Genomic DNA, 26685 nt, shown 5'->3' on the forward strand with positions numbered 1-26685 from the left:
CCAAAGACATTTTCATATGTGAAATAGAGATGGTCTCTAACCTCGTTGAAGAGCAGTTCCCGCCTCTGCTGTTTCCTGAGGTCCATTTTCTTCACCGCCACTTGCTTGCCAGTGTGCTTCTCCGACACGATGCACACAATGCCGGTGGAGCCCTCTCCAATCTTGATGAAGTTTTCCAGGTACTCCCGCGGGTCGCCGGTGTTGACCACGAGTTGCAGGGCCGCTCTGAACTGTTCGTGGGACACGCGAGTTGGGGGCTGCTGTACCGAAGAGCTCCAACTCGGATACTGGTAAGCACCTTGGTTAACATATTGAAAATTCGACTGAGGAGGCGTGTTGTGGCACTGAGATGTTTTGGAATATGGTGATGAAAAATAATGGCTTGATGCTGCGTAGATGGGGTTCGCTGGATACTGAGGTAGTTTTGATGGGCCTCGAGGATAGGTGTCTGACCCAGTCATGTGAGGACTTACACCCCTTTGTGGTTTTTCATAATCCACCTATAACACAAAATAAAGGGATAATCCAATTATGCTCATGTATTGCTCACTGCACACCTAGTAACCCTTGCCAGCATGTAATAACCTCTTCATGACAAAATGTACAGAGTTTCAATCGAAGACCTTAGGCATAGCCTCATGATGTATCACAATTGCAAATAATTACAAACGCTGATTCATTTAATCAATCACTTTGACCAGCAGAGCTCGTGGACGGACAGGACATAAAACACAACAGCGCTATCAATTGCCAGCACCGCTGCTGGCTGGCTGCCTGCCAAGAGTCCCTTGATCCATGTTAGTTATTTGCGCATTAATCTGAATTTGGCAGAGTAATCAAGGACCCAACTGAACTGTGAAATTGAATTCTGCTGTAGAACATCGTTCGGCTAGTTTATGCTAAGGCTGCAGAAAAAGGACTGCCGCAGCATCAATTTGTCACTGCTATCTGGTGTTGAGATGGGGAGTACCTGAGTTCTAGATCCACTAACATGCACCTGAAATCTCGAGTAACACCTGAGTTTGCATTGTACTTGGGGGCCAATTTAAAAGATTATCACTGAGAAGTTAGACTTTTGAAGGAGAAATAATTCCCTGCCTGAAATTGAAAAAGAGAAGAATTTTTCATTGATCGATCCCTGGAGAGGAAAAGACTACAAAAAGTAGTAAACACTGCCCAGTCCATCATTGGCTCTGACCTTCCTTCCATCGAGGGGATTTATCGCAGTCGCTGCCTTAAAAAGGCTGGCAGTATCATCAAAGACCCACACCATCCTGGCCACACACTCATCTCCCTGCTACCTTCAGGTAGAAGGTACAGGAGCCTGAAGACTGCAACAACCAGGTTCAGGAATAGCTACTTCCCCCACAGCCATCAAGCTATTAAACCTGGCTCGGACAAAACTCTGATCATTAATAACCCATTTCAGTTATTTACACTTTATCAGTCTATTTATTCATGTGTGTATATTTATACAATGGTATATGGACACACTGATCTGTGATCAAATACAGTAAATGCCTACTATGTTCTGTGTGCTGAAGCAAAGCAAGAATTTCATTGTCCTATCAGGGACACATGACAATAAACTCATTTGAACTTGAAGAACAGTTTCAGTTTAGTTTATTGTCACGTGTGTAACAAAGTACAGTGAAAAGGTTTTGTTGCGTGCTAACCAGTCAGCGGAAAGACAAATCATGATGACAATCAAGCCATTTACAGTGTATAGATACATGATAAGGGAATAACATTTAGTGCAAGGTAAAGCCAGCACACAGGGAGAGGTTAATTGTGAAGTTGCTTCTCTACATGTTTGATCAGCTGTTTTCAATATGATATTGGTGTGGCAGTTGAAGGGGCTTGTCAGTCCCTTTGGCATAAAGAGCAAGTCGCTTGGAGACAGCAAGAATACGGAGTGCAAATATAAATTACAGACAATTGCTAGATAACTATTAGTGAACCTCATTACTGTATTAAGGGGCTGTCCAACTTGGGCGACCTAATTGGCGAGTTTAGAAGAGTTTGAAAAAATGACATGTTGAAGACCTCCTTCGACTATGTTGAAGACCAGCTTCGACTAGCTATGACTAGTTACGACTAACTTTGGGAAAATTGGACACCGAATAGTGGAGAGTGAAGACGACCTCCTTCGATTATGATGAAGACTATCTACGACTGCCTTCAACTACCCTTGATTACCTACGACTAACATGCCGACCTACTACGACTAAACCTACGAGTAAAAAAAGTATCAATTTTTTCCATGGCGACCTTTTTTTACTTGCGGGCATTTAAAAAAATATATTGAAAAAAACGCCGCGACCTAGCTGAGGCCTTGAATATGGTGAGCTAGCTGAGGCCTTGAGACCACTCTCGAGCATGAAGGAAAGTTACGAAGACCTCCTACGACCTCGTATCGACCATGCTGCGCGTATGAGTTTTGGGCGAACTTGCCAGAACTCGCAGATTAGGTCGCTCAAGTGGGACAGGCCCTTTAGGATCTCAATCCTAAACTAGGAAAAATAACTTAGATTGTTAATCACCATGGTTAACATTTAATTTGTGTCATTTATGGTCAAAGAAAATATTTGGGATTTCTTATTAACTGGCAGAGCTGTAAGGAAGTTTAAGCTTCAATGCATTTTACTCCAATGTGGCAGAATAATTGCCCGCATTCTTAAGGGGCCTGTCCCACGAGCATGCGACTGCATGCGGCAAGCGCGACCTAACGTGGTCGCTTGAGCCGTACGGCCTCGCGGGACCGGTCCCACTTCGATCGCCGGAGCCGTATGGAGTTGTGCGGAGCTGATCCCGACATCTCGCGGGGCTCCGAAAAACTGACACTGTTCAAAGATTCCGCGCGGCAACGGCCTGCCGGCCCGCAGCCGCATTGAGGCCATACGCACCGCCTCGACGGGCGTACGCACCGTCTCGACGCCGTACGCAGCGTCTTGACGGCGTACGCCTAGCGAGAACTTCACGCGGACTTCGCTCGAACTTCACGTCAACTTGTACGGGATCACTCGACCTCCGCGGGGCCCCTGCTTCCGGTTTGGTCGCGCTCGCCGCATGCAGTCGCATGCTGGTGGGACAGGCCCTTTAATTTTAAGATTCCTAAGAATGCAGTTAGGTGATGGGTAATACTTAGCAGTAAAGGAAAATTATTTGCAGATCTGCAGATGCTAGTTTAAACCGAAGACAAACACAAAAAACTGGCGTAACTCAGCGGATCAGGCAGCATCTCTGGAGAAAAGGAATAGGTGACGTTTTGGGTCGAGTCTTTTCCTCCTATTTATTATTTGATTGTTTTACTACTGCCTATGAAATGCTGCAAAATATGAACCCAAAAGAAAAAGATCCAAGATAAATGGATGCAGTGGAACAAATTAAACAATTGTATCTAATATGATATAAATGAGATTTAACACATATTCAACTTGTTTCTCTAAGTTATCTTGTATCATTTACAATTATATTATTTACACCAAGGTTTTACAACAAAGTGGTTATGTTCCTTTCTCCCCTTCCAACTACAACTTACGACTAAAGAAAATCAAGGCAATTTAACTTTTGCCGAATTTCTGACTTAACGGAAACAAAAAGCGATTAAAGTTATAACCTTTCCATTCTGCGTGACTGAGTCGAAGGCCAACACGATAGTAAGCACTGTGGATAACGTAATCAGTTTTATTATTTGAAAAAGAAATGTGAATTTAAAATAACATACATGTGTAATATGATCTGGATGATCTGCCATGATCATAGTGAATGGTTCAAAGGGCCAAATGGCCTATTTTCCTCCATCTATTTTCTATGTTTCTATCTTTTCTGTGCATTTACAAACAGAAAATATATAATGTATAAGGCTAATAAAGTATAATTTCTAATAATAAAGCATTGAACAAATATGAGTATGTGACAAGCCTTCAACAGCATTCATCAACATCACCAGCAAGAAGCATGGCTGTTCCAGTTCACTGCTGTAATAGCATAGCTTTGTGTCTGGATAGGGGAAATGCGTAATGTGTCCTCTGATACTACTTTGCCGCATTACTGTTTAAAAGCATCTGCACATTGCTAAGAATTAACGAGTTCCCGAGTAAAAACCTTTCGCAGTTTCCAAAAATAAAAAAATAAAAAAATAGTCGCCATTCAAGATCAGGTCAGCGTTGCAGATGATGTTACATCACAGGATCTTTCACAGAAGCCCAGGAAAATGTAACAGCTTGATGCTGCAGAGTGCGTTTATTAAGTCACAGCAGACCTTTTCTCTGGCCAAACATCCCCATCACGAGAACAGTATGCTTTTTGTAACAGGGCTAAAAATCTACGAGTAAATTGATGGGTGGGTTACGTTGCATTACTTAGCCAAGTGGAAAATCGTTGCCGTAAATTAACATTAGATACCAAAAAAAAATCTGTAAGCTGTGTGCTCAGCAATTCTTTGCCGAACATCACCATGGCAACACGGCGTGTGAATCGAGGAAAGGATAAGTGGAATAAATACTTCAGACTCCTTCTGTTACCAGAAAGCAGTGCCACCATGGGGTCCGGGAAGGAATATTGTTAAAGGAATTAAGAAACCAGCGTGCAGCAACACAGAAATAAATACCAGTCACAGAGTGCAAATGACTACAAAACTTAAATGGATGGATCTATCAGACAAATTCCGTTGTTATACTCCCCATGCCATCCTACCTAATTGCTTACTTAAGGTGTAGGTAGAAACTACAGATGCTGGTTTAAACTGAAGATAGACACAAAAAGCTGGAGTAACTCAGCGGGTCTGACAGCATCTCTGGAGAAAAGGAATCGGTGATGTTTCAGGTCGAGTCTGAAGAGGGGTCTCGACCAGAAACGTCACCCATTCCTTTTCTCCAGAGATGCTGTCTGACCCGCTGAGATACTCCAGCTTTTTGTGCTTACTTTGGGTAAACCTTTACATTTATTTGCACAGAAAAAATATAATTTATAACTTTAACACAAGACATATCAAAATATAGTTAGAGTGGTCGACACAAAATTCCGGAGTAACTCAGCGGGATAGGCAGCATCACTGGAGAGAAGGAATGGGGGACAGTCACAATCCTACATCTACAACTGTCTGTGCTCAGTATTGCCAATCACAGGTGGAGGTTGTTGTGTAAGAAACCACATCCATACAAGAATGAAGTCTGAAGACTTTAAGTCTGAAGAACAGTCTCGATCCGAAATGTTATCCATTCCTTCTCTCCAGAGACGCTGCCTGACCGCCTTTATCGAGTAGACAGTACTATTTTGGCTGTCCCTCCAGCATTTTGTGTCTATCTCCTTCCAAGACTGCTGTTCTTGTTTGTTTCCAACAAATATCTTCAACAATGTTCAAGAAGGAACTGCAGATGCTGGAAAATCGAAGGTAGACAAAAGTGCTGGAGAAACTCAGCGGGTGAGGCAGCATCTATGGAGCGATGGAAATAGGCAACGTTTCGGGCCGAAACCCTTTAGTTTGAAGTTTCTCCGCTGAGTTTCTCCAGCACTTTTGTCTACCTTCTAATATCTTCAAATATTCCTAACAGTGTCAGCCCCCAAAACTGGAGAACAAAAAATTACTTCTATCACCAGCTGCTTACTTTTTTACCTTTTAATCTCTGGTATTTTTACATACTCCTCAAATTTACAACCTATGAATAAAACTCTCCAGTTAGCATTGTTATATGCTTTTGCCCATTTCATCTTTTAAATTGATTTTTGATGGAATCACAATATGCCCACTAATCCCTTCTAGTTTTGCTATGCTGAACTTTGAATTGGGAGGTGTCACTCACAGATTAATTTGCCAAAGAGCATGCTACTATACTAGATAATAGGCATGGATTGCCTGAGGAATAACTGTGCGAAGAAAGTTGACCAGTTGTCTCTGGGTATTCCTGTTTCAGAATGCTTCTTTGAAAGTGAATAATCAAGGAAGAGGGAAAGTGGGGAGTTAGAAACTATCAAGTCATCCACACACATTTATAAAGCTTAGTTTAGATTAGTTTGGAGATATAGCGTGTAAATTGTCTTTCTAAAAGTACGGGATGCTGTCGAGTATGGCTGCCCTGCCAGTGGCTGTTAGCCCTTTCACCCTTTTTTTAATTTTTAGTGAGGTAAAAGTGTGTGTTTTGGAGGTCTTTTAGTCTTTTTATGTGGGGGGGTTGGGGGAAAGTATTTTTATCAGTCCCTACCTGGTCGGAGATGCGGCTTTTATCCGAGCCGTGTTTTCGCCCCTTCCCCGCGGCCTATCAACAGTCTGGAGCGGCGTTTCCTGCCGGGACCGGCCAGGACTTCAGCTTCGGCAGCGGCACAGCGCTGAAGCACCATCGTGGAGTGGGCGATGCCTTACCCGGGTTTCCGTGCGGTAAGCTCCGGAGTGCTGTGACCGCCGACTCCAACATCGCGAAGCTGCGGTCTATGGAACTATCAGCCGCGGGCGGCGCTGAGCTTTAAACACCGCGGAGCCTGGGATCTCACGCCGAGGTTGCCAGTGTCGGAGCTCCAACCAGCGCGGCCCGTGGACTTCAGGAGCCGCAGTCTCCGGGAAGGAAGCAGCCGCTCCAGACACTCCGAGCCGCTGAGAGTGTTCACCCGACGCCAGAGCTTCATCATTCGGCGAGAGGGCCTGAAGCATCGGGCTGCCAGAGGCCTCAATAGGCCCGACTATGGGTGAACAGGGGACAGGACTGGACTTTTGATGCCTTCCCCCACAGTGGGAACTATTGTGGGGGGATGTTTTTATGTTTATTGTTAAATTCTTTAATGTTGTGTCTTATCTTTATTTGTGTGCTGCAATGGCAAGTCAAATTTCACTACACCAATTGGTGTATGTGATAATAAATGTCCTTTGTGTTGTTGAATTGTAAACAGGACCTTTGGCCCACCGAGTCCGCACCGACCAGTGATCCCCGCACATCAACACTACCCTTCACGCACTACGGACAATCTTTACATCTACACCAAGCCATTTAACCTACTAACCTGTATGTCTTATAAGTGTGGGAGGAAACCGAAGATCTCGAAGAAAACCCACGCAGGTCAAGGGGGGAACGTACAAAACTCCGTACAGACAGGCACCTGTAGTCAGGGACAAACCCGGGTCTCTGGCGCTGTGAGGCAGTAGCTCTACTGCTGCTCCACCGTGCCACCCCCAAAAACGGTCACATTCAACTTTGAGATTAAGCATGTGAACGTTACGTTAATTTTCATCTTTGAGTATATGAACGTCCTTTGCCAGCAGAAAAAAATTTAACTGAATGCAAATGCATCGCCAGTTAATTTAATAATGATGAACATGAAGTTAGCGAAGCAGATAAATTATATTCCATCCTTCCAATATCACCATATCAATAACCACTGTTAGATCCACTACTGTTTGAAACAGCTGGCATGCTTAACATATGGTAACCAGCACATTTGTAAGTGAACCTTAATATAAAAGCAAATAGTACTCTTTCCTTGATAGAAGCGGTCACCAATAGACAAGCGGTAACTATGGATGGTGTGGTGGTGTAGACCATACATGCATCCAGCTGCCCGGAGTAAAGGAAGTGATGGACCACCAGCTGCTGGGAAATCGGTAGTGGACCTGTATTACACCTTCTCCCTTAGCATGCTGACTATTCTTTCTTGATGTTTTCCTTGATGTTTTCTCTTCAGGTCACATTATACAGATACAACTATCAGCAATATTGAAAATTAAAATGTGTGCAGCATTTGTCCAAAATTACAACCTAGGTGGGAGACGGGGGTTAAGTGTCACAATTATATTTCCACCTGTCATAAATTCATGAGTGACAGGATCAAAAATAGGCCATTCGGCCCATCAAGTCTACACCATTCCATCATGGCTGATCTTTCCCTCCCTCTGAACCCCATTCCACTGCCTTCTCCCCATAACCCCTGACACCTGTACTAATCAAGTATTTATCTATCTCTGCCTTAAAAATATCCATTGACTTGACCTCCACAGCCTTCTGCGACAATGAATTCCACAGATTCACCACCCTCTGACTAATAATGACTCTGTCCCATAAGCTCCTTCCAAAGTAACAGTGAAACAGTTCGTATCCCCTGATATTCATTTACAAATTGTGTCGGTGGGTCAGGAGCCAGTTCATCAGCAACAATGCTGTGGGGTGGGAGATTGCAGCCATCACGTGGTCCACCCTGTTTCGATTAATGCAATCAACCCAACGTGCACAAACAAATAGATGTAGTGTTTTGGCGTCTACAACTTTAGGCTTTGTACTCCATACGCAAGAATAATAAGTCAGCAACAATGACCAAAAATTATGTTTTACGTTCTCGTGGCATTTGCTACCAAGTTAAAAAACAAATGACTGAAACTTAACCTGTAAAACGGCCAAGTACCTTTCAGTTAATTTTTCCACACTGATATTTCCATTCAAGAGTTAAGTCAAGAGCATTGACCATATGTACTTGTCATCTCTGAACTGCTATTAATCAACTTTGTAAAATTTATACACAATCATTTTTGATACCATGCTTTAATTACTGTCCTTCATGCTCAATTACGATCTAACACATTTAACCCAAATACACAAATCATATTTTAATGTTATCATAAGTAAAAAATGTTATCATTTTCTCCGACATTTGTTACAAAGGCTGATTATTACATTTGTCATAATCAAAATCAGTTATACAACCGTGCAGCACGGAAACAGGCCCTTTGGCCCAACCCGTCCAAGATACCCCATCTAAATTTAGTTTAGGGATACAGTGAAGAAACAGGCCCATCAGCCCACCGTGTTCATGCCGACCTGAGATTCCCGCACATTAACACTATCATACAAACACTATCCTACATCCAGTAGGTCTATAGTACCTACCAACTGGGCAGGTGCTATAGACCTGCACGGGAAGGTAGACGCCCCCACCCCCACGAGTCTCGGGCAGATGGGGCTCGTCGGCCTGGGAAGGCAGTCCATCTAGGAGAGGGAAAACTCTGATTTAAAACCTCCACTGCCTTGTGGCCATGTCCAGTCATGGAAAAGGCTCCAGGAGTAAACCTCAAGAAAATCCAGAGTCGGAGTCCCTAAGGCAGTTCGTCATTGTCTACAACCTCGCTCTGGCAGCTCCTTGGACGGCGCTGGTGCCAAACTGTAACAGTCCTGCTGTTCCTTTGGATCGATCAGCGATGTGGAGAGGGGGGGACGTGCTGCATGGGCAACAGCCTGTCCTCCATATGACATTGCCCAGGCTTGCATCTGACCAGGTTGCATCCATCACCCATGGTCAGTCATGACCGAGGGGGGCCTATTACTAACATACACCAGGGACAATTTTTACATTTACCAGGCCAATTAACCTACAAACCTGTACGTTTTTGGAGTGTGGGAGGAAACCGAAGATCTCTGAGAAAACCCACGTAGGTCACGGGGAGAACGTACAAACTTCGTACAGACAGCACGCGTACTCGGGCTCGTACCCGGGTCTCCGGCGTTGCAAGGCAGCAACTCTACCGCTGCACCACCGTACCGCCCTAATTATTAAAGAAACAAATGGCTTGTCCATTACATCAGCCACAGAAGTCACTGATGGGAAACCAAAGGTGACTAAGATAAATAGACTTAGGAACCTTCTTCCCACTACACTTTTTGAGGGGAGGGGCATGAAAGCAAGTGGCATAGAGTCATAGAATGATACGGTGTGGAAACAGGCCCTTCGGCCCAACTTGCCCACACCCAGCTACTCATCCCACCTGCTTATGCTTGGTCCAGATCCCTCCAAACCTGTCCTATCCATGTACCTGTCTAACTGTTGTTTAAACGAAGGGATAGTCCCAGCCTCAACTACCTCGACAGTTTGTTCCATACACCCACCACCCTTTGTGTGAAAAAGCTACTCCTCAGATTCCTATTAAATCTTTTCTCCTTCACCTTGAACCTATGTCCGCTGGTCCTCGATTCCCCTACTCTCGGCAAGAAAATCCGTGCATCTACCCGATCTATTCCTCTTATGATTTTATACACTATAAAATCACCCATTCTCTTGCACTCCAAGAAATAGAGACCCAGCCTACTCAACCTCTCCCTGTAGCTCAGACCCTCTAGTCCTGGCACATCCTCGTAAATGTTCTCTGAACTCTTTTAAGCTTGACAGTATCTTTCCTATTACATGGTGCCTAGAACTGAACACAATATTCTAAATGTGGTCTTATACAACTGCAACATGACCTCCCAACTTCTATGCTCAATACTCTGACGGATGAGTCTATACTTCCATTCCAATGATGATTATCAGAGAAGTGGGATAGCTACTCCCCCAATCACCCATCTCTCGCAGTCATAGATCATCGCATTTCAGGCCCGCTGGTAGTAATGTGGTTTCCACTGAAAGCAGACACTCCAGGAGTTCCCCCCATGTGTGGGAGAAGGAACTGCAGATGCTGGTTTATACTGAAGACGGACACAAAGTGCTGGAGCAACTTAGCAGGTCAGGCAGCATCTCTGGAGAAAAGGGATGAGTGACATCTTGCGTCGGAACCCTTCTTCGGGCTGAAAGTAGAGGAGGGGGCGGGGGGGAGACCGGAGGTAGGAAACGGCCAGAACAAACCAACAATGGGCCATTATGGGTTCCACCTTTCCGGCCGGAAAGGTGGAGCCCATAATGGCCCATTGTTGGCTGGGGGACAGGTGAACGAAAGGACACAAGGATGTGAACAGTGAAACTAGTAGGATGACTAGGGTGGGGGAGATGCTGCCTGACCCGCTGAGTTACTCCAGCACTTTGTGTCCATCCATGGGAGATCATGCTTGCACCTTGGCTTACACATTACACACAGTTACCATTGGCTACATGGAAATCCAAGAGCAATAGTTTACTTGCAAACCTTTTCCACGTCACACATGCAGGTAACAAGCAGATGCAAGTCCCATGTGCAACACCATTTATTTTTAGAGATATAGCACTGAAACAGGCCCTTCAGCCCACCGAAGTCAGTGCTGACCAGCAATCACCGCACATTAACACTATCCTACACACACTAGGGACAATTTTTTACATTTATACCAAGCCAATTAACCGACAAATCTGTAGGTCTTTCGAATGTGGGAGGAAACTGAGTATCTCGGAGAGGTCTTTCGAATGTGGGAGGAAACTGAGTATCTCGGAGAAAACCCACGCAGGTCACGGGGAGAACGTACAAACTACGTACAGACAGCGCCCGCAGTTAGGATTGAATCCTGCTCTCTGGCGCTGTAAGGCAGTAGCTCTACCGCTACGCCACCATGTCACCCTTAACCATCTTAATATCTTGCATATGCTGCAACATTTAAGACTGTCACTTTTTAAATTCATTTTGGCATCCCTCTTCCATTGTTCATGGAGTAATTAAAAAAGTTAGCAGCAACCACAGCAGAATATTAATGCTTTATTGAATTGATTCAGTCTAGGCTCCATTCAATTAACACTTAATTGTTCAATATCAAAATGCAGCTCTACTTTCCCGGAATCCTCACTTTCACAGAGACATCAGGATCTAGATATATGATTGTGCAGAAGGAATCTCATGAAATGGCTGCTTCCAACTCAATTTAAGTGAATCAGATAAGCATTATATAGTAGCATCTGAATGTCTATCAGATGGACATGTATCACTACAGTTTCATGCCAATTCCTGAAATGAAAACGAAATTGTCTTCATACATTGTATATTTTCATTGAAAATCAATATTTCATTTTTTTGTTCGAGCTAACACGAAGTAAATGTAATTCTAGTCATCGTGATAGAAGTCATTAATTAATTGAAAGTACCTGTATTTTCAACAACTCTAAAAATCACTGCAAAGTAAGCTAGAATCCCATTTGCAACATTGATTACACATCCTGTCCTTGACAAAACTCCACAGAATCAAATCAGTATGCAACGAAAGAAAATGAAAAGGCTTAAACAAACCCCTTAGATAAATGATCATATACATAATATAACACTAGAAAATCAGCTAGATAATTACTTACAGTAGATGCAGTCTAATCTTAACATTGTTTTCATTTTAATGTCAATGGAATTAGAAGTTCCTGCATTGAAAATACATTAAAAAGGAAAGATTGTCTGCCGAATGATCAATTTTGAAGAAGAATTCATATTTTGCCTGATTTCCAAAAAGCTTTCTCATATTTCCAGCATCTGAAACTGTATTATGTACAGTATTAACATTCAACTTCAAGAAAAGGTATTTTTAGGACATTGCAAATCTAGTGGATTGAGACATTATTCCAATGTACTGCCATTGCATGCATAATGTAGATGTGGCTCTGATCTTCTGCCGCCAATTGAACTGTAGTTCAGAAACAATGGACACACACGACCGCCACTATAATGGAAGATCAATGCAAAGGTCTAATGTTTAGTCCAACAATGTTTTGCTGAGAAATAAATATGGACCAGGAGGCCCAAATTGGATGTCTAATCTAATGAACCCGGAGATCCTAACGATGGCAGTAGGAGGGTGAGGCAAATGGTCACAGCTCATGTCCTGCACAACTGAGGAGACAGTAAGGGATTACGTTGACTGGAAGTGGCTCTGACAGAAAGTGAGCATCCATATGTCAGCTAAACAGTGAATGAAATTCACATGTCACATTCACATCATAGCCATGTCTGCTCTGTTTAAGTTCATGGACGTATAAAAAATTATGAGAGGCATATAAAATTACGGGGCTGCACTGCAGTAGAGTTGCTGCCTTACAGCGCCAGAGACCCAGGTTCGATCCTGACTACGGGTGCTGTCTGTACGGTCTTTGTATGTACTTCGTGACCGCATGGGTTTTCTCTGGGTGCTCCGGTTTTCTCCCACACTCCAAAGACGTTCAGGTTTGTAAGTTAATTGGCTTTGGTAAATTGTCCCTAGTGTGTAGTATAGAGCCAATGTACGGGAATGATTGGCAGTCGGTGTGGACGGTGGGCCGAAGAGCCTGTTTCCATGCTGTATCTCTAAAGTCAGTCAGAATCTTTTTCACAGCGATAATGTCAAAGACTAGAGAGCATAACTTTAATGTGAGAGAGGCAAAATCTGAAGGAGATGTACGGGGCAAGTCTTTTTATAGAGAGGGTAGTGGGTGTCTGGGATGCGCTGCCAGAGTGGTGGTAGATGCAGTTTCAATAGTGGCGTTTAAGAGGTTTTTAGACAGTCACTTGGATATGCAGGGGATGTAGAGGTAAGGATTATGTGTCTTGACATCATGTTCGGCATATATTGTGGACCAAACAGCCTGTTCCTGTGCTGCACTGTTCTATATTCCATATTCTATGTTCACACATAATGGATGCACATTTGGATACAATGGTAAATATGTATGGAGAATGATAGTCATGGATCCATCACTTCAAAATTTTACGTCTTCAGGAGAGAATTAAAAAAAGATAGCGGCATGTAGCCATACAGAAGAATAAACAAAATGTCACACACAAAAACTGCAATACATGTAATAAATAAAAACTAATTAGCTGCGAGTCTTCTGCTATGAACTAAAAATGGCTTAGAATATTGCTGGATACAATATCTGCTTTAGTTTACCAATACCACCAGAAGCTAAGGGCGGTACGGTGGCACAGCGGTAGAGTTGCTGCCTTACAGCTCGAGACCCAGGTTCGATCCTGACTATGGGTGCTGTCCGTATGGAGTTTGTATGTTATCCATGTGACCTGCCTGGATTTTCCCCGGGAGATCTAGTTTCCTCCTTCACTCCAAAGACGTACAGACTTACAGACGTAAGTTGATTGGCCTGGTAAAATAGTAAACCGCCCCTAGTGTGTGTAGTGTGTGGGGATCACTGGTCGGTGCGAATTTGTTGGGCCACAGGGCCTGTTTCTGCGCTGTATCTCTAAACTAAAAAAAAACTAAATTAAAGCTTCTCATGTTAGAACAGAATTCAATCAAGCACACATCTCTGTCCTCCAGTTCCTGCGGACATCCGCCGCTGGAAGTATAGCATTTTGGTGTGCGTGTGCTTTATCATCGTTCCTTACAATGCTTTGTACGACAGTGATCGCAACTTCTACTGAAGTGTGGATGGCCGTTGGCTCGCTCGAAGCTTATCTGCCCTTTGACAGGTCTTGTTTTTGGTCCTGCTGGGGGTCCACAGCCCCCTCCTCACCTGGCAAGTTAAAGTACAAAAGAGATGCCAATATACCTGCCCGCCATAAATATTTTGCTGTTGCCCATTTCTAATGAGCTGCACATGGTGTTATCTTAATTTGACAGCACTGTTGCAAGAGACCCCAGCAGCTTCTTGATCCATTCTCCCAGCTGTAGTGCAAATTCATCTACGTGTTCCAATAGTGGCTGGGGGGAAATTAAGTGATCTTTGTTATCAACAAAAGATCCTGTGGTAACAGCATTCAAAACAATTTACTGAATAAATGTGATGTGTCGGAGAAGCAAAGTAGGGCTTTTACCCTTCAATTACAGCAGAATCAGCACACAATTCCATCCAGCATTATTTCAGAATAGACTTTTAAAAGGAAGTAGGAAAAAAATTGGTTGTCATGTAAACATGAACTGATGCAATACTGGGTGTGAAATATTGGACGAGTAATGTGCAAAATCAAAGGAAGCAGTGTGTAGAATGATTCTCTGATTTGCAAAATATCAGCAGGATACAGAGCACGTTATCCAAAAACGGATAAATTATCAAGGTATTCTACCAAAAGGACAACTCTTCAGATTCATTGATACTTTTAGCCACCCAACTGTCTCCTTCAAATTATGTTTTCCTTCACTTAATTACATGTAAATACAACGACTGACTTATTATCCTACTTACCCTTTTTTTTGTACTCTGTAAACCAATTAAGACTAAACATTGCATCTTTGAAAGCATGTAGGAAGGAACTGCAGATGCTGGTTTAAACCGAAGATAGACACAAAGTGCTGGAGTAACTCAGCGGGACAGGCATCTCAATCCATGCCGTCTCTCTATCCACTTTAATTACACTCAGCACCTCGGGATAGAAGGAATGGCCAGAGATGCTGCCTGTCCCACTGAGTTACTCCAGCATTTTGTGTCCATCTTTGAAAGGAATTGGCTTCAAAAGAAAAGCAGACCAATCGCATTAAAAAAAAAATCAGCCAAAATGGAGAATGAAAAAAAACTGAAGCTATGGAGGAAAGAAATCCAGTGAAATCACACACACCAGAGCCACACCGAGGTGGAATGCAGATGCAAACACAAGTGTTGAAGATTTGAATATGAATGCGGCATTTACCTTAGGAATGCATGATACAGCCGTCGTCTCAGACAGCCTGGGGTAAGTGTATGAACTATATGAATGTCCAGTGGGTCGTGTTGACTTAAATGCACTGGCAGCGTGTAGCATACTTGGCTCCTGTAGTCCAGATCCTGATTTTGATCTCTGTCTCATGGCTGGTTGAGGGCTGGTTGGTGTGACATAGGATGACTTTGGCCGCTTATCTACGTCTTCCCTTTGTGGCTCTGGACCCAAGTCCTTTTCTTTATATTCCAACTTTTCAGTAGGAGCTTCTCGTTGAGAAGCAGTTCGAGAAGGTGTAGATTGCGGGTGTCTCCTGTGACCTAATGGTGACTTTTGAGCTGCTGGGGAATCCCTGCTTGTCACAATGTGATCTGTCGGCCTAATCCTTGACACCATGTAGGCATGGTAGTCTGGCAGTAATCTACCAAAATCCATCTTTTGTACATTATCTTCTAAATAATACGTTTCTACAGACCGAGCTCTGTTCAAATCCTGGCCATTCTGTTGAGCTGCTTTGGTGTTACATGTGTAAAATCTATCCCAGTCTTCTGCGTGAGTTCTCTGTTCTTTGAATTTCCCTGTGGTGATATCTTTTGAAGGTTCAATATCATATGTGTGTCTGAAATAATAATGGCTGTAGCCATTCTCCTCAGGACTGCATGCGCTATGGTTTGAATTTATCTGTGGAACAGCTGGTGGACTCTCTCTACGCAGAGAGTTTGAGCGAGTTACAGAAATATCATTGAACTCTTCCAAAAGGCCATTTATAGAGGCGTCTTTCCATGCTCTGTTTCCTCTGACTATAGTCTGCAACAAAAAATAAATCAGTTAATGCAGACAGATGGGACGTTTTCAAAATATTTAACATCAGAATACAATCCTTTAAAGCTCAAACTCATTCCTTTACTTAGAATAAACACTTTCTCTGTGAAAACACAATGTTAAACAAATACAAATATTCATGCATCTGTAATTTTAAAATATCAATCTGTAGAAGCTGTCTTTGTCCATCCTTCTTCAACAATTCTTGATTCTTGATGGGTAAATTCTTGATTAGTACAGAGGTTATGGGGAGAAGGCAGGAGAATGGGGTTCGGAGGGAGAGATAGATCAGCCATGATTGAATGGCGAGTAGACTTGATGGGCCGAATGGCCTAATTCTACTCCTATTCTTTATGATTCAGAATATCATAGTTTTGGGATGCAATTTTAGAATCTGATACCAGCATGAAAAATATGTCAAAACTTGAAATGGATATAAAGAGTGAAAACAAACTTTAATGAGCAGTTTCTTAATTAGGTAAAAGGCAATGTTTGAAAGTAGTTTTTCAGTCAGTGAAATGTACAGGGTGTGAAAGAAAAGAAAATATATTTTTCTGAAAGATGAAGTGCACAAAAAATGGCAAATACCAAAGAAACAATATAGGAGAGAGATTTTGATCATTTAAATTGTAAAATGTACACATCTTAAAATGCATGAGCAAACATATTTATTTCACAAGGGCAATAAAACCCCATGAAGCTAATGTAAACATGATACCTCAATGTTAAAGTTAACAACGGTAAATTGAAATTTAACAAATTTAATTTAATTGTTAAATCTAAACAACTGCTCATGAATGGTAGGTATGTTGTCAAATGTACCTAGGTACGGTGACATTTTTTTTTGCATATAATTCAGCAAAATCTTACTGTAGACAAGCACAATCATATACAATCATACACAAGCACAATCCTATATCGCAAATACAAATAAACCAAACAATTAAATGGTTTTTCCCCTCCCAATAACCATTTTTCTCATCATGAGTATTTGTTTTACTCGTGGACATTTTTTGCAGTGTTGAAAAAATGTCACGAGTTTGCCGGATTTCCCGAGTACCTACCGTTAGCATTACGAGTCGCGACGCGACATCCACGAACTCCTACGGACATTCTCCGAGTTCGAATCGGGGGAAAACTCAGGAGAACTCTTGAATTACCTCGTACAGTGGGACAGGCCCTTTACTTGGTGTCAATGAGTAAACTCCCCAAATTACTGAAGTAAGCTTTGTTTTAGTAAAGTAAACTTTCCTGAAAAAGTAAGTAAACTTTGGCCTCAACAAAACTATGTTATAAACATAGAGCATAAAAAACAGAAGATAGACACAAAATACTGGAGTAACTCTGTGGGACAGGCAGCATCTCTGGAGAGAAGGAATGGGTGACGTTTCGGGTTGAGATGATAACATAAAACAGTACAGGATAGGAACAGGCCCTTCGGCACACAATATTTGTGCCGAATGAGATGCCAAATTAAACTAATACTTTTTGCCTCCACATGATCGATATCTCTCCACACCCTGCAGATCTAAAACCATTTTATAGAACATTTAGTTTTAGTTTTAGAGATACAACATGGAAACAGGCCCTTAGGCCCACCGAGCTCTTGCCGACCAACAATCACCTATACACTAGTTCTATCCTACACACCAGGGACAGTTACAGAAGTCAATTAACCTACAAGCCTGCATATCTTTGGGATGTGGGAGGAAACCAGAGCTTCCACAGAAAACCACTACGCTCACAGGAAGAAGGTACAAACTCCATACAGACAGCATCCTTGGTCAGGATCGAACCCGGGTCACTGCAAGGTAGCAACTCTTCCGCTGTGTCACTGTGCCTCCATACATCTTTCATATCATGCCACATATTTCCATAATCTGCCGACATATGTGTTCCTCCATCTCCTGCTGAGATTACAACGTTGGAGGTCCTGCATTTTAACCTACTGCGTTACCTCATCTCTTTGATTAATATGTCATTGGGACCAATATGGATCACAATTTCTGGCTGTTCACCCTCCCCTTTCAATGTCCTGTGCCCACTCAAACACAAATACAAATAAATCACTTCATAATTCATTCAAAACCCATTTGAACTGAGGTAAGACCCAAGGGTAAAGGGCAGTTTCTAATTGACAAATGTTATCTAACTTTAAATATCAGTGGTTCATAGGGTCATTCCACATATAGCAATTTTTAAAAAGTGATTACTTTAATTTAATGTTATTGCTTTTTGCAAGTCCTTGGTGGTTGTTCTTGTTTTCAGTGAGAAGGGCCCTTCTTCATAAGGCAATTTGAGAGTGTGTTTTTTAATGATAAGCGGTATTGGAAAAACATTTTAAACCACAGAACATTCATCAAACAAACCAAATTAGCAATGATGGGTAGCAGCATTGAATTAATAACTATCTTTTTCAAGGATTCTTATCAATTGTTCTTCATACATTAAAAAAAACACCCAATGCAGTCTTGCAAGGTTGCAGTTTGGTACAACTAGGTGTGGAATCACCTGCGTATGAAATTCATGAAAGAGATTTTAATTTTGCACAACAATCTAGTATTAAAACTGATTCCATCCATGTTTTTTTTTTTAACTTAACTTTTTCCCCAGCTAAGTGAATTTCAACACCCCAGCTCCCACAGAAGGTTATGAAACACAGCCTTCAAATGAGTAGCCCTGGCCTCAATATTATATGTCCCATGCCTCAGGCATTATGCTACCCAACTTCAAATTAATAAATTACCGAATAAATGAATCCTACAGAAAAGGTGAGAAATTCTTCCCCTTTTAGAAATACTCTATGTTCTAACAGTACTTGGAACTGCAAATGCCGGAGTAACTCAGTGGGACAGGCAGTATCTCTGGTGACGTTTCGGGTCGAGACCCTTCCTCAGACGGAAGTTCCAGAGATACCGTATGTCCCGCTGAGTTACTCCAGCATTTTGTGTCTATCTTCGGTTTAAACCAGCATCTGCAGTTCCTTCCTGCACATTATGAGCCTCATCATACTATCTTCAAATACAGAGAGCGCTTGGCAGAAAAGGATCTTAAATTGTGCCAATGGATATTTTTGTACCTTAAATTTGAATTTAAATTAAAAATAGCATGTGCAGCTATGCTTCATTGAAAATCAATTGATCACGTGTGTATGTATACATATTCCTCAAATTCATCAACTGAACTGAAGGTTATGTTTTTTCCAATTATTAGAAACTGAGGATTTTAAACTTCATATTATATCTCAGATTAATCAAGAACTTTTGGAATATGTGAACAGTAACCATATTAATTATACAGAAAATCATTTGCTTTAGGAAAAACCAGGCCCTTCGGCCTATCGAGCCAGCACCGACCAGCGATCACCCCATACATTAGAACTATCCTACACACTTTACAATTTAACTGAAGCCAATTAGCCTACAAACCTGACGTCTTTGAAATGTGGGAGGAAACCGGAGCACGCAGAGAAAACCCACGTGGTCACACGGAGAGCATACATACTCCGCACAGACAGCACCCGTAGTCAGGATCGAACCCGGGTGTCTGTAGCTGTAAAAAAAAAGGTCCAATCTGCTTGCAAAATAATTTGATTCAGAATACTCATACTTTTGGGATGCAACTTTAGAATCCGATACCAGCATGAAAAATATGCCAAAACTTGAAATGGATATTTAACGGGAAAAACACACTTTAATGAGCAGTTTCTTAATTAGGGAGAAGGCAATGTTTGAAAGTAGTTTTCCAGGCACAGAGTAAAATGTAACAGGGTGTGAATGAATATAAAATACATTTTTCTGAAAGTAAAGATGTACACAAAAAAAAATCAAATATCAATGAAACAATATAGGAGAGAGATTACGATCATTTAAATTGTAAAATTTCATGTCTTAAAATGCATGAGCAAATATACACTTCATTTCACAAGGGCAATAAAACCATAAAGCTAATTGATACCTCAATGTTAAATTTTACACACTCCCTACAGGCAGTAGAGACCAAGGTCACGATCGAACCTTGGTCTCTGGCGCTATCAGGCAGCAACTCTAGCGCTGCGCCACCATGCCGCCCCATGGTGTCCTCTGTTGCAGCTTCACCATTTTGATACCTCATTTTTAAACATGCCTCTACTGCTGCTGTCAGTCCACAGATGCTCACGGTTGCCCAGTTTTGATTTGTGAATGAGAACTGGAATGTTCAATAAATATGAATTAAACCCTCATATAATTTTTTTTCTTCTCTACTTGAGTACTGATTCAATTTTATATCCATTACAGAAGATATTAATCATGTACTGCCTGTTATCTTTGATGCTCTCATATTGATTAAACAGTGGAACTATTTATTGGAAATTCAATCTTCATATCCAATATTGTTCTCTCTCTCCATATTTTCTACTGCCATGCCAAAAATTTGCTAAATTTACAGTATAATCAACTCTTCATTGTTAAATTTGAAGTGACCTTTGACGTTTCCAGCTCGTGTTTGCCAAGGTTTTTCTCAGCTGCATGAAACTGTTAAAAAAAAACATTCAAGTGGGAGGATTTTGAGAAGGTAATCAAAAAATGAATCATTCTTTTCAAGTTGCTGTTTAGGGATAGTGATTCAATTAATAATCAGACCATATTGTATTACATTAGTGTGTAATCATTCTATGTGCGTTGAAAAAGAGAAGATACTGTTGCATTTTTAATAGTACTATTGCTCACTTGCTTAGTTTAGTTTAGAGATACAGCGCGGAAACAGGTCCTTTGGCCCAACGAGTCCGTGCCCAGTAGAGATCCCGTACACTAACAGCACTATCCTACTCACAACTAGGGACAATTTACAATTTTACCAAGCCAATTAACCTACAAACTTGTACATCTTTAATGTGGGAGGAAACCGGAGCACTGGAGAAAACCCGGTGAAACGTCCAAACTCCGTACAGACAAGCACCTGCAGTCAGGATCGAACCCGGGCCTCTGGTGCAGCAAGGTAGCACCGTGCTGCCCGGTTTAGGATATTTGGGAACTTAGGAGAATTGGGAATGAGGAGTCTCTTTTCAGATAGAGAGATATATATATATATATATATATATATATTTTTTTTTAAAAGAAAATTAGGGTGGCACAGCGGTAGAGTCGCTGCCTTACAGCGCCAGAGCCCCGGGTCCCAGGTTCGATCCTGACTACGGGTGCTGTCTGTATGGAGTTTGTGCGTTCTCCCCATGACCTGTGTGGGTTATCTCTGAGCTCTTCAGTTTCCTCCCACACTACCAGGTATGTCGGTTAATTGGCTTGGTGTAAATGTAAATTGCCCTTAGTGAGTGTAGGATAGTGTTAATGTGCGAGGATTGCAAGTCTGTGCGGACTCAGTGGGCCGAAGGGCCTGTTTCCACGCTGCATCTCTATACTAATCTAATATGTTATTCAAACAAGGGGAAAAAAATTATACAACTGAATGGTCCACTCAAAGCATTAACCCAACTTTCACATTCAGGCACTGACTGAATTGCCGCTCATTTACCTAAAATGATATTTATCCACAACAATTTTGTTTGCAGCCCATTATTTATCCGTAATACATTTATTTGCAGACTGTTTATAATTTCCAATAGCTATCATTTACTTCTGTGACAGTGGGTAAAATGAATCTCAATTTGTGATATTGTTTAACTCTGATAATATTTATTATTTAACCCTACTGCAGTTGTACAGGGCCCTGGTGAGACCACACCTGGTGTATTGTGTGCAATTTTGGTCTCCTAATTTGAGGAAGGACATTCTTGCTATTGAGGGAGTGCACCAGGTTAATTCCCGGGATGGCGGGACCGACATATGATGAAAGAATGGGTCAACTGGGCTTGTATTCAGTGGGATTTAGAAGGATGAGAGGGAATGTTACAGAAACATATAAAATTCTTAGATTGGGCAGGCTAGATGCACAGTTTAGGAATAAGGGGTCGGCCATTTAGGATTGAGATGAGGAAAAAACATTTTCACCCAAAGAGTGGTGAATCTGTGGAATTCTCTGTCACTGGATGTTTTCAAGAGTTAAATTTAGCTCTTAGGGTTTAGGGAATCGAGGGATATGGGGAAAAAGCTGGAACGGGGTACTGATTTGGATGATTAGCCATGATCATATTGAATGGCAGTGCTGGCTCGAAGGGCAGAATGGCCTACTCCTGCACCTATTTTCTATGTTTTCCAGGATATAACAACAAACAATAAACTATTATAATTTCTCTAGAAGATTACCACAGCTGAAAGTCTTTTGGATAAAATATTACTGTTGCTCCATGTACTTTCCCAGGTACACGTAAAAGCTATTAATGCAGTACTTTGAAGGACAGAAGCGGGACCCCCTTTGTGCTGGTCAATAGTTAGCCCTCAATCAACATCATTAGAACTGATAATCAGGGTATTATAATTTCATGTTCATAAGTAATAGAAGCAGAATTGGGCCATTCGCCCCATTAAGTCTACTCCGCCATTTAATCGTGTCTGATCTATCGCTCCCTCCAAACCCCATTCTCCTGCCTTCTCCCCATAACTCCTGACACACTGACGTATTGCATGGAAGTTTGTGGAAGCTTGCTGTTCTCAAGTTGGCTGCTATATTACATTAATGGCAACACTTCAAAAATACTTCATTGGCTATAAATACTTTCCGATAGCGCAAGTTTAAAATACATTGTATAAACAGGAGTTTTTTTTCCTCATTTCAAAGCATACCAGCACGGTTAAGCTGCCTAAATATGAAACAAAGCACGAAGGAACATACAGGTAGTTCTGTTATAACACGGATTGGATATAAAGCAATTGACGAATTAGGGAACAGTACTTGGATTACTTGGACTGATTGGTTATAAAGTGATTTTGATTGGGAACGAGAGAATCACTTTGAAAATTGGCAAGCAGAAAAAAGGTGTCCTGGGAAAAAAATGTAGTTTCCTGACAGCAATAGACACCAATGTGTCTTAAGAACACAGCTGCTACTTTCACTCAGGGAGGCTACCTGAAATTAATTTCTCATCACTCCCACTCATTTATCTATTTTGCTTTCTCAACACTTATTTTCTCCGTTTATCTCTACTTTATCATTACACCCGTGTCCTTGTCCTAACAATTTCCCCATTTACTACCTTCAAAAGAATCGTGGAACGTTCCAGCACAGTAAAATATCGTAAGCTCATTAACCCTCTGCTCGTTTGGCAAAAGTATTAAGTTATTCCCATTCCCCTATTCTTCCACCAAAACCTACCATTTTTTCCCCTTCCAGAATATATCCGATTCTCTTCTGAAATGTATTAACTAAATTTACTTTCAAACAGAGACACAAATTGCTGGAGTAACTTTGCGGGCCAGCCAACATCTCCGGAATAAAGGAATAGGTGACATTTTGGGTCGACACCCTTCACAGTTCAGTTTAGTTTATTGTCACGTGTACCGAGGTACAGTGAAAAGCTTTTGTTGCGTGCTAACCAGTCAGCGGAAAGACAATACATGATTACATTCTTCAGACTTAAGAAGGGTCTCGACCCGAAACGTCACCTATTCCTTTTCTTCTGAGAAACTGCCCAATCCGCTGAGTTACTCCAGCATTTTGTGTCTATCTTCGGTGTAAACCGGCATCTGCAGCTCCTTCCTAGACATTTACTTCCAATCACTGTTCAAGTAATGCAGGTTGAAATACAGAGCTGAAGTAGTATTGGGAAGCACAAAAGAAGAGGTTAACAAATAGACTTAATGAAAGGATAATAATCCTAAGGTTCATATACAGTGATGGTTGGTCAGGAAATATTAGGCCACTGAGAAAAGAGGCAACAATAAGTAATATGCTCAGCATCCGTGGTACGTATGAATTAAACTGGACACCTCTAGAGGGCAGCCTTAGTTCATACTCCTTGCAAAAAGGTTTGACAGAATTATATTCTGCACAAACTTGTGTGCAGCTTGCACACCAGAATAATAATAATGTACATGGAGAGTTAATGGAGAGAGGTTAGTAATTAACTTGGTTTATACAGGTACTCAAATATTACTAAAGGAGTATGAAATTACGATAAAATACATAAGATTTTCAGGCATGTGATATGAACAATGTTTAAAGTATTCATGTTCATTTCTAATTACAGAAAGTTGTCAAGCTGTCATGACTATGCCTCAGACTATATTGAGCTGGAGAGAAAGACAGCATGGTGACAGCTCTGCTTTCATGTGGGCAGAGGTTTTCACAGATAATGACACCATTCACCAATCTATTTATGTCCTGTGAAACACTGAAGAACAAGCTTCAAAGCATCCACAAGACTGCGAAAATCTCTAGAATAAAACTAAGGCCCTTAACAAATGTTTTTCAGGAGTATTTTCCATTATCATTTCCCATGAACATCCTTTATGCTCCTTAGCTAACATTTCACATAGTATAATGTACACTTATCAGATGCAAACTTTCCCAGACATTTCAGCATTTCCTACCCTGCTATTATAGAAACATAGAAAATAGGTGCAGGAGTAGGCCATTCGGCCCTTCGAGCCTGCACCGCCATTCAATATGATCATGGCTGATCATCCAACTCAGTATCCTGTACCTGTCTTCTCTCCATACCCCCTGATCCCTTTAGCCACAAGGGCCACATCTAACTCCCTCTTAAATATAGCCAACGAACTGGCCTCAACTACCTTCTGCGGCAGAGAATTCCAGAGATTCACCACTCTCTGTGTGAAAATGTAGTTATGAAATGTAATTTATTCCAATTGCTAAATGAGGATTAAAATCTCACAGATTTTTAAGTCACACGAGACACAGGCAGCACAGTGGCGCAGCAGTAGAGTTGCTGCCTTATAGCACCAGAGACCCAGGTTCGATCCTGTCTATGGGTGCTGTCTGAACGGAGCTTTGTACGTTCATCCTGTGACCGCGTGGGTTTTCACCGGATGCTCTGGTTTTCTCCCACACTACACAGACGTGTGGGTTTGTAGGTTAATTGGCTTTGGTAAATTGTCCAGAGTGAGTATAGTGCTAGTGTGAGGGGATCGCTGGTCGGCGTGGAGTCAGTGGGCCCAAAGGGCTGTTTACACGCTGTATCGCTAAACTGAACTAAACACGTGAAACAAAAACGCTTGCCTGAGAAATTAGTACAGTATTGAAAATGGGCCATTTTCAGGTCATTTCATCAGAGTATTGAGTCTAGAAGCTGGGTTGTCATGTTGCAGTTATATAAGATGTTGGTGAGGCCACATTTAGAGTATTGTGTTCTGTTTTGGACTCCATGTGATAGGAAAGATGTTGTCAAGCTGGAAAGGGTACAAAGAAGATTTACGAGGATGTTGCCAGGGCTCGAGGGCCTGAGCTATAGGGAAAGGCTGAGCATACTGGGAATCTATTCCGTGGAGCGCAGGAGGATGAGGGGTAATCTTATAGAGGAGCACAGAAACATGGGAGGAATAGATCATGTAAACACACAGTATCTTGCCCAGAGTCAGGGAATCGAGAACCAGAGGATATTGGTTTAAGGTGAGGTGGGAAAGATTTAATAAGAACTCGAGGGGTAGCTTTTTTTCACAATGGGTGGTGGGTGTATAGAACGAGCTGCAGGAGGAGGTAGTTAAGGCAGGTATTATTTCACGTTTAAGAGACATATAGACAGGTATATGGATTGGAAAGGTTTCGAGGAATATGGTCTAAACTAGTGTAGATAGGATATATTGGCAGGTATGGGGAATTTGGGCCGCAGGGTCTGTTTGCACGCAGCATGACTCTATGACTATGATTTTATGACCTGCTTCTTTGTGCAATTATAATCTTTTTCAACCCTCCAACATGTCAGCATTCCTCCATTTCTAGACTCAATTGTTCCACCAGTGGCAGCCAAACTTTGAACACCTTCAAAATGCCTCCTTCACAAAGACGTTGAATACTACACTAATATGTTCAAATGTGGCTTAGTAAAACAAATTGGAATGTTCCTATGAAGTGCTATGGGACATTTAGTTATGTTAATTATTTCATGTATATACAAATTAACGTTGCCAAATGAAAAATCTCTTACATTTTTCATAAAGTTATAAAGTTTGTGAAAGAGCATGTGAGAATTTCCTGTGGGATCCTGAACAACTGAAGTTGAAGCCCTTTTTGCTTTGTAAGTATTTATGAACTATATCTACTATATAACCTTATCCTGTATCTGTACACTGTGAATGGCACGATAGTAATCATGTATTCATGTAATCATGTATTGTCTTTCGGCTTGTACTCGCTAGATCGGCTTGTACTCGCTAGAATTTAGAAGATTGAGGGGGGATCTTATAGAAACGTACAAAATTCTTAAGGGGTTGGACAGGCTAGATGCAGGAAGATTGTTCCCGATGTTGGGGAAGTCCAGAACAAGGGTCACAGTTTAAGGATAAGGGGAAAATCTTTTAGGACCGAGTTGAGGAAAACATTTTTCACACAGAATGGTGAATCTCTGGAATTCTCTGCCACAGAAGGTAGTTGAGGCCAGTTCATTGGCTATATTTAAGAGGGAGTTAGATGTGGCCCTTGTGGCTAAAGGGATCAGGGGGTATGGAGAGAAGGCAGGTACAGGATACTGAGTTGGATGATCAGCCATGATCATATTGAAT

General features: G+C 41.8%; 1 protein-coding gene across 5 annotated transcripts in view; it reads right to left on the bottom strand.

Annotated features, from left to right (window-relative positions):
• pak5 (p21 (RAC1) activated kinase 5) overlaps positions 1–26685 on the bottom strand; it is a 161457-nt gene that overhangs the window by 22852 nt on the left and 111920 nt on the right. For 3 of the 5 annotated variants that reach the window (XM_033026239.1, XM_033026240.1, XM_033026241.1), the window contains exons 4-5: positions 15248–16060; positions 42–500 (exon numbers count right to left, since the gene is read on the bottom strand). In XM_033026239.1, coding sequence (XP_032882130.1) covers positions 42–500; positions 15248–16060 — 1272 coding nt within the window. The remainder of the gene's footprint in view (positions 1–41; positions 501–15247; positions 16061–26685) is intronic. The other 2 variants (XM_033026242.1, XM_033026243.1) reach the window with 1 other exon arrangement.

This window comes from Amblyraja radiata, chromosome 8 (assembly GCF_010909765.2).
Source record: "Amblyraja radiata isolate CabotCenter1 chromosome 8, sAmbRad1.1.pri, whole genome shotgun sequence".
Classification (NCBI taxonomy): Eukaryota; Metazoa; Chordata; class Chondrichthyes; order Rajiformes; family Rajidae; genus Amblyraja; species Amblyraja radiata.